Source organism: Castanea sativa, chromosome 11 (assembly GCF_040712315.1).
Source record: "Castanea sativa cultivar Marrone di Chiusa Pesio chromosome 11, ASM4071231v1".
Taxonomy (NCBI): domain Eukaryota; kingdom Viridiplantae; phylum Streptophyta; class Magnoliopsida; order Fagales; family Fagaceae; genus Castanea; species Castanea sativa.
This window is the reverse complement of record NC_134023.1, coordinates 39,641,139-39,650,979: the sequence shown is the minus strand read 5'-3', so window position 1 is coordinate 39,650,979 and position 9,841 is coordinate 39,641,139. Positions and strand designations below refer to the sequence as shown.

At 34.1% G+C, this 9,841-nt stretch overlaps 1 protein-coding gene across 4 annotated transcripts in view; it reads right to left on the bottom strand.

The window, feature by feature from the left end:
* Positions 1-2,235: 2,235 nt before the first annotated feature.
* The window catches only part of LOC142615368 (uncharacterized), a 31,630-nt gene continuing 24,024 nt past the window's right edge, over positions 2,236-9,841 (bottom strand). For 3 of the 4 annotated variants that reach the window (XM_075788120.1, XM_075788121.1, XM_075788122.1), the window contains one exon: positions 6,538-7,201. In XM_075788120.1, coding sequence (XP_075644235.1) covers positions 6,599-7,201 — 603 coding nt within the window. In that variant the 3' untranslated portion in view covers positions 6,538-6,598. Of the gene's footprint in view, positions 2,456-6,537; positions 7,202-9,841 lie in introns of those variants that run through there. The other variant, XM_075788123.1, reaches the window with a different exon arrangement.

Sequence of the window (9,841 nt, the reverse complement as noted above, 5' to 3'; positions counted from 1 at the left end):
ATGTAATGATTTAAAAATATGAAAACTCGTAGAAGTTGTAAAATTTCATATATTTGCATTTTTTTACAACTCAATATATTCAATTTTTTTTTCATTAAATTTTATTTAATTTAAATTTCTTAATGACCCCCCTGAAAAAAAAAAAAAAAAAATCTTAGAGCCACTACTGTATATATATGTGTGTGTGCGAGTGCGCCTAGATTTAACTTCAACACTTGAAGAGGCATGCAGGATTGTATTCTAAAAATTTTTTTTATTAGCTTTCAATTTTTTTATATAGGTAATAAGGAAATATTATTAAAAAAGAAAAGATGAAAAGATACCCAGAGTTCACGATAGTGAACAAAGGGCAGGCATAATCAAAGAAAAAAAAAACATTAAACTACTCTAAGAGACAAAAGAAAATCAATAAGAGCAGAACAATCTGAGAGAACCTAATACCGAGACCAATCGAAGAGAGTCCATTGGCACAAATCTAACAATTGAACTAGAGATTTCCCAATATCCCCAAAAGAACGCAGATTACATTCAGTCCAAGTAGTCCACATCAAATAGCTTGGAACCAAATTCCAAATGTTGAAATTAGGTTTCCTAATGCCAACGAATTAACAAGTCTGCAACATATACATCCACAAAGAATGAGCTAACAGGGATAAAATCAGCAAGTGATCCACAGATTCTTCATTACAACAACACAGCGACTCGCCAAAGGAAGTCCATGAAGCATAAGATTATCCAAAGTAAGAATCTAGCCATGAATCGTCATCCACATAAAAAAAGCCACCCTATTAGGGACCTTTACTTTACAAATGCTCTTCCAAGGGAAAATAGGAGTAACATCTCAAATCTTATGATAAAAATATCGTGTGTCAAACTTCCCATTTCCATGGAGGCTCCAACAAAAGACTGTCACAACCACCTCCCCTAGGAATCCGAGACTGGATTAAGTGAGAAAGGAGAAAGAAGCCGCTAACTCCCAGTCATTGAATTTCCTATAAAATCTTAAGTTCCACACTCTGTTATTTCCACCCATTGGAGGACTCAAAACATTAAAAATACAAGTTTCCTTATTGGCTGAAAACACAAATAACTAAGGATAAAAAGTTATAAGAGAATTATCCCCAATCCACTTATCATGCCAAAAAAGAATACGCGAACCATCACCCACCACAAAAGACAAGTGCTTAGAAAAGTTCTCCAAGCCTTCACTTATGCTTCGCCATAAACCACACCCATGAGCCCTTTTACAAACTCTAGTGGTCCATTACAAAGGAATTTAATTATGTTTGTAAAACTTAGTAGTTTTAAAATTTTCTTTGTTTGTCTGTTTGACGAAGAATGTGGAGCTTCGATTACAAAGGACTAACCTATGTCAAAGTCATCAAGATTGTTGGGTTAAGATAGCTTGACCCCAGTTATTTAATTCAATTACCCAAGTTAATTAATTAGGTTCAATTGCATGCAAATCATGAAGGCGCCAACAAATCACCAATTGAACTAAATGCAGCGAAAATTAAATTGACACGGTGATTTGTTGACAAATGGGGAAAACATCTCACAAGGCAAAAATTTCATTGGGTGATTTTAAGGTCACCACTCTCAAAAATCCACTAATCAACAATCAAGTGGTTACAAGTATAAGGAATCTTACCAACTACCTTGGCCTATCCCAAAATACCAACCTACAATTGAACCTTTGCTCCAATATCCAATTAGACTTGATCTTGTAGTAGCCTTTTTTCATTTGATGCACAAATCTTCAATCTGTGACTAATCCTTTGCACGGATCCCAGTACGTGACTAATTCCAGCAACTTGAACAAATGTTATTGGCTACAAAATTCTTTACTTTATCAACAATGAAGATCTGGAAGCACTTATTTACAAAAATTTATGGCGTACGAACGCAATAGCTTCTCATAGAGAAAATAAGTCTCTTGGTCTCTGTATCTGTATTCACGGCTTTTAAAATAAGCCTTATATATGTCTAGGATTGTGAGAAAAGAAACCTTAAACAAATATAAAAGCTTGGGCCGAATTTCAGATCTAGAATATTGAAAATTGTAAGTGTCGATAGATCAAACTACTGTCAAGCTATCTATCAAGCTTCACATTAAGTCTTAATAGCAAGCATCTGTGGAGCTATTTGTCGAGACTTAATGAATGAATTTTCTTCACTTGTTTCTTGGACCAATCTTCATGTCTTTTAATACAAACACTTGATATGGTTGAACAACATATTTTTTGAAGTATTAAACATTTCTTAGATTTACCAAATTACAAGTAAAGTGCATTTTATCAAAGGTAGGTAACTCATTTTGGTTATGTTCCGAAAAAACATCTTTGGAAGTGCTCCTAGCTTTTGAAGTATTAAACATAAGTGCAAATTCTGATATTCCATTTTTTGGACAATAGCTTGTGGTGTTTGCTGCTTCTCTGCTTCCAAGTATATCGCACTATATGTTCATAAAAAAAAAAAAATTAATAAAAAAGAAGAAGAAGAAGAAAAAAAAAACATAGCATTCAATAATCACATCAAAGAACTACTTTTCAGTCCTCAATTATTGTGTGCTGCTATTTTACAATATTGGGCAAGGCAACTTTGTGTGGAATTCATTGATTGGTAGCTTTACATTTTGATGCATCCCTCTCTCTCTAGTGGTCCATATATATTAGGGAGTGGGTGTAACTATAAAATTCCAATGGTGGAGCAGTGTAATTGACATACATATTGTTAGATTAAACTTAGCCCAATGTAATTCTTGTTAATGTTATACCTATGAATGTATTACTTATCCATAAGTAAAATGCTGTTAATGTAATACTATTGAATAATTTTTAATCAGATGATTATTGTGACAAACTAGCTTTTGGTTTACATGTTCTCTTTATATCTTCAATGCTTGTCAAATATCAAGATGATGAATGTGTAAAATATTAGTTTATTATATATTAAAAAATTTATATGACACTTAAATTTTATTGATTGGATAGTAAGTATATTTGTTTGATATGAAATTTGATGCGTTAAATATGGACAGTATATGTAATTTGACAATGGGTACTTCGCTGTACCCCTCACTAGAATAATCGGAAGGCTGTTTCCTATGGAACCCATAAGTTTGTTTGTTTAGTATAGTTAAGATTTAAGAATAGAAAAGACTAATTTTGAACAATTCAAAGATAAGGTGTTTTTTTATGCATGATTACCTTGATATTTGATAAGTTTGGTGATCATGGGAGAGACAATCTGACTGTAGGTTTAACAAAATACCGTTGTAATAGAGGTATAAATCTTTATATATGGAAGTCAAGAGGATTATTTATATAACAATCTTACCTATTAGTTCTCCTAGTATCCTTAGTTATCATCATAGGCTTGAGTTAATTCCTATTTTTAAGGATTGGCTGGTTCTGGGGAAGAAGATTGCCACCTTTGTCAAACAATGCTGACAGAGAGGTGCAGCACCACTGGAATTTACTTTTAGTTTCTCTGCTACATGTCTTGACTTGAGGCCATTACAAATGTGCATTACATGCCAAAGCCTTAGGCAAAATTTTCTTTATTGATATAAAACCATTGCTCTGTACATTTGAAAATGACAACATAGTTTCTCATTAATTCCATCAATTACATTGCCTGATACAGATGTACATCACTTAATAATCTCATCAATTCTACAAAAATAGATGAGATAAGGCTCATGCTCACTTATGTGCTGTCAAGACACAATTATATATGTGCTCAGTCTTCAAGACTTGTAGCGATCAAAGATCAGAAAAGACCATGAACTTCTTTGGGAAAGTATCAGCATTAAGGGCTGCGGAAGAAGCTGAAGGAGAAGATGATGATGACCACAAAGAACTCTTTGGAGATGAAGCTAGAAAGTTTTTTGCACTAACATCTCTGTCTTCTTCATTTATTGTATCCAGCATCTTTCTTGCTTTGTGCCTGATGACACTAACATATTGTGAAGGTGCAACCTCTGTTACAAACCTTGTTAAACGTGAGTTTGCCATCAAGGAGTTAAGTTGAAGCATTAAACAAAAGTGGAGAGTACTTGTAGTTCTTGTAGGAAGAGGAATTGGTTGTGGATGAGCTTGAACACAAGGTATGGTTGATATTTATAGGTGCATAGCCTAAGCTTTGATTAGTCAGTCGTCCCAATCAGTTTCAACAGTTAGTGCCGCCCCTAGCTTTTGACATTGATTGCATTGGATTTTTTTTTTTTTTTTGAGAGGCTGTCTTTTTTTTTTTTTTTTTGAGAGGCGATTGCATTGGATTTAATCTTGTTGTCTGCATGACATTTCAAAAAGATTAGTTTTTTGGTGGACTATATTTTGGTATGTGCCAATTTATCTAAAAGTATGTTTCTGGATAGGTTCAGTAGCTTCCAAATTTGCACTTTTTTGAGCTTAATCCGAAGCAGCACGTGTCAGTGAATGGTTTGGATAAACAATGAGTGGCAGGATAAGCTGCAAGTGGGCGTATGAGGTTGTTTTGAAAGTGATGCTGCCATGGCTTTTCTTGACCTCTTTCCTCCTCCTCGGGGAAAAGAGGCAAGTCATATTGTGAACAATGAAATATTATATATATATATATATATATATATATATATATATATATATATATATATATCACGTGTCAGTGAATGGTTTGGATAAACATTGAGTGGCAGGATGAGCTGCAAGTGGGCGTATGAGGTTCTTTTGAAAGTGATGCTGCCATGGCTTTTCTTGACCTCTTTCCTCCTCCTCGGGGAAAAGGGGCTAGTCATATTGTGAACAATGAAATATTATATATATATATATATATATATATAGGAGGAATAACACTGAAGTTATAAGAGCAAGAGAATCAAGAAGGGTTTTTATTTTTTATTTTTTAGCCTGTAGAAGCTGTTTAACCTTAAATCCATGGACTAGGTAAAAATGCTGCGATATGAATATATAGAGTTATGTTAATAATGTAGTAGAGGAGGGATAAAGAGAGAACTAAGAAATTCAGATTCATGAAAAGAGAAGGAAATTAGTATGGTTTGAGTTGCCAGCTGTAACTGTTCATATGACAAATGTGAAGGAACTGAAGAGTGTTGCAGTAAAGAAAAGAGTCAGAGAAAGTAGAAGAATAAAAAAAGAAATAAATGCATAGTGAGAGAGAACGAGAAAGACGCACCAAAAATCAAGTAAAAAATAAATTCAATCTTATTCGAATACCCCAATTTGTAGCACACTTCCAATGACCCAATTTGTTTGATGTCACCTCCTTAGGTACTAAGTACCTTGAGGTTGAGGGGGAAGGGAAGCTGGGAAGGGTTCGAGTAGTAGAGTAGAGATTTCTAACCATTTCAATAAATAAATAAATAAATCTGTAGTGCATGGATATGTATTTTCTACTTGAATCTGTGTATGTATTTAAGCCAACTAATTCTGCTGTATAATCTATTGTAACAATACATAACAGTTAAGTGTGACAGACTTCAACTACTTCTATCAATTGTAAGTAACACAACTGTAGAAACTATCTTCAACCAATGATACTAGGACAGTCGTTCAGCATTATATTGTAGGGAGGGAACGATCAGTTGCACTGCTAGGTATAAACGTTTGATGCTTTGTACGACATGTAGTTTGCTTAGTTTTTTCATTGCTTGACAAAGATCGATCCAGTGAATTTGAGTGAGCTGCCATTTACTGGCCTAATCACTGCATGATCTTGTGCAACATGTCATATTGTCTCAATAACAAATAGGATGAAGTTGAAGAGAGACTTCTTTTGGGTGGGGTAGTGGACAAGTTCAGGTGCTTTTTATATGGTTGTAAGGATGTCCATACTAAATTACCAAAAAATGATGTCCATTTAAATGATGGACATTGATAACCTTGTAACTTAGGTATAGTCCTAATATTGAGGGGGTAATCTACTGAAATATTAGGCATTATTCTATCCTTCCCCAAAAGTAACCAAAAGAATAAATATTAAACAATAGCAACATAGATGTATAATTTATATAATGTAATTATAATATGTCCAAGACCAAAAAATCACAAAGTATGCAATTGGAGATGAACATTTAGTAGTTACCTTCCAAGAAAAAAAGAATGAAGAAAGAAAAATCTTCATGTTTGGCTAGTATATGCCAATTATTAACAAGACACCAGTACATCATACAACACAATTAATGAATATGTTAAAACTAACGCTTCAACTTCCTATCAAAGATGCTAGGTCCGTAAGTTGAAATGGCCATGGCAACAAGAAGGGGGAACTGCATCAATACAAAGAGGGTGATAGGAATACTAGCCAAACAAATGATAGGTATGAAAATCCATGATTCAGTCTTGATGTTTTTGGGAATCCTCACATCTCATTATGCAGAAGAGGATTTCCTTGAGCCATTGCCTAGAAAGATGATAATAGGTCTTTCCACCCTTTTCTTCTCTATTGCAGCCATGATGACAGCCTTTTCTGCTGCTCTTTTTCTTATGCTACATGAACAATCATGGATTTTCATACCTATCATTTGTTTGGCTAGTGTATGCCAATTATTAACAAGACACCAGTACATCATACATCACAGTTAATGAATATGTTAAAACTAACGCTTCAATTTCCTATCAAAGATGCTAGGTCCGTAAGTTGAAATGGCCATGGCAACAAGAAGGGGGAACTGCATCAATACAAAGAGGGTGATAGGAATACTAGCCAAACAAATGATAGGTATGAAAATCCATGATTGTTCATGTAGCATAAGAAAAAGAGCAGCAGAAAAGGCTGTCATCATGGCTGCAATAGAGAAGAAAAGGGTGGAAAGACCTATTATCATCTTTCTAGGCAATGGCTCAAGGAAATCCTCTTCTGCATAACGAGATGTGAGGATTCCCAAAAACATCAAGACTGAAGTTGAGGAAGAAAAGAGTGAGAGAGCATCGGATACTATAAAGACCATAAATAATTTTTCATTTAAGAAATTTGGGAAGCCTTTATTTTGGTCATTACCACCTGGAATGGTAAATGCAGCAGCAAACATAGTGGTAACAATGAGAGCACCCACCACAGTACAAGAAGATGCTGTGTCCTTCATCCATTTCTCTCCCTTGCCCATCATGTCCTCATGGTTCTTTGTAAACAACTGTCGAGGAGTCAAACATTCCTTGTTTAAATTTCCCCGAACCCAAGGAGGGGCAATGCTCTCCACCTCCTGCATTTGTTAAACAAAGTCTTAGAAACCAAAATATAAATATCGCAACATTAGAAAAGACAAAAATTTACCTCATTCATATATTATTAATATGGCATCCTTTTATTTGATGTAAAAATACCAATTAAATGACTTCGTTTCAAGTTAATGAAGAAATGTCTAGCAAAGGATGTCGTTCTAATAAAGCCAAAATACACATGACACCAAATAATGCCATTCCGCTAAAGAATAAGCAGGATATGTGAGCCACACATGCATGGTTTTAAAAACTGAACTAGTCAAAGAACCGAAAACGGGCAGTTCTCGATTTAACCCGGTTCTTGATCAATTTTTCCCGGTTTTGGTAGGTTTTTTACCGATTTTTCCTGGTTTTGGCCGAACCGGTTCTCAATTTGGTTCCCAATTCAACCGATTGAACCGGTCGGTCCAGTCCGGTTTTCAAAACAGTGCACGTGTAATAAAGCTTCGTCTTTTTGATAAGTACTAGACACGAGTTATAACAGAATTGTAACCGGCTTTCTCACATGTGGTGTAAGCTAATCCAGTAGTAACACGTGGCTCAAGTGGTTACCACATGGTTTGGAATAGTATACGTGTGAATAATAATACCGCATAGTTTGTTAGTTTGGAACAGTACATATATAGCAACAAAGTTCCCCTTGTAATCTTATCTTAATTGATTCTTTCTCTTAATAAGAAATCAGTTTATTTACACTTGAGCCTTGAGAGAGAGAGGAAGAGTGAGAAATTTTATAAAGTGCAACATTTATACTTCAAGAATGTGGATAAAAAGAGGTAAAAAAGAAGAAGAAGACAATTGAATTGGTCCAAGACTGATCCTTATCCTCAGCCTTTTACTACCAGAAATCAAAGTCCAAAAATCACAACAAAAGAATATTATTTTTTATTATCAACCAAAAAATATTATGCCAGGTGTTAAGTTTTGTGTTGTGTTAGTGTATTTACTTGTAATCATGTTTAAATATTTTGTATTTTGCATTTTGTGGATCTTTTTTTTTTTTATTTGGGTTGAGGATTCGAGAGCTGAATATTTACTGCAAATTTGTATTCATAGTGGATCATTTCTAGCTTAGATGCCGCAAAAAGTTTTTCTCAGGTTTTTTTCTTCAATAATATATCTGGAGTTATCTTGTAGTTTTTTTTTCCCTTGTGGTCAGCTTCTTTTATGTACTTGATATGCTTTTAATTGTTTACCTTGATGCTTTTAATTTAGCTTAAAAGTAATTAAAGCATAAATTTAAGATTTAGGGTCTATCATTACCTAAGTTGGATTAGGTAATTCTCACTCTCAAAAGAGAAAGAGCTGCAAAAGTCTTACTTCGAAAACTAGTAAGACTAGTAAAAGGTGGAACAAAACTTATTTAAAAATATGATGCCAAAGCTAAATGCTTATTCCTCAAAGAAATATAAAAAATTTCAAGGCATCTTTGGTTAAAAAGTTTGAGAAATCTTGTTCAAAGTATGAAAAAATATGCTAAATGAAAAGCTTCAATCAATGTAAATCCTTTTCATGAGGGGTCATATGTGTTCATTTATATGCATGTTATAGGTCTCTTAACTTCGTGTCATTGGTGTATGACTTGATTGAATTGATTATTGAAGTTTCGTACTAAACTATGGACTTATTCATACTTGATATTCACTTGCAACACACAAGTCTAATATTCAATGAATACTTATTCGTGTGATTGTATGTGTTTGAATTTGATGTGTGTGCTTAAGTTTATTGTGATTAAATCAAAAATATTTTTGGTCTTTATATTTGTTTTTGGAAGTGATTTTCATCACTCATGTTTTGAAGTTTTTGAAGTTGTTTTTATGTTTGAAAACTGTTGTTTGGGTGTTTTTGCAAGTAATGTCATAGGTGTCTCATAAGTCACCCAAGTTGCATGCTGCTCAAACTTTTTCCTAAAATCTTCAGGTTATGGTCAGTAGCCTCCTTGAGTCAGCCACGATTGTGTCGCGAGTTGACCCTAACCCGCCATATTTTCATTGTAAAATCTCTAGGTTTGCTGTTTTTGCAAGTAATGTCTCAATTCTATCGTTAGTCACCTGACTCATGAAATGCTCAGAAATTCAATTTTTGAAGGACACAATAGTTTTAGTTTTTGAAAAAATTGTCTTTTTCTCTCTCACTACTCAAACTTCCCAAAACCTTGTTCTTCATTAAAACTCTACCAAAATCATTTGCATTTCACATATTGGACTACTCTAAGGCAATCTCTAACGCTCTATCTCTTTCAAATCCTTAGATTTAGTTCTAGATTTCTTAAAATCCTAGGTTGGGTTTATTTTTGAAATTGGGGTTTCTTTTGTGGATTTTCTTTGGATGTTGGCCCCTTGTGGCATTTTAACATGTATTTAGGGTAGATTTCACTTTGTTCATGCATTTCATCATATTTTAATTGTTATCTTGCATGTTAGATTTTTGATAAAATGCCTCTATGACATTTCCTCACTTGTTTGGACTTTGATGAGTACCAAACTTTGGGAATTTTCATGTTTCCTCATTTGGAACATGTTTAGTTCATTGGTTGTGCATTCTACACACCTTGCTTGATCCACATGTGCAATTTCCATGCCTTGGTCGTGCATACATAGCCACCACATGCACACACT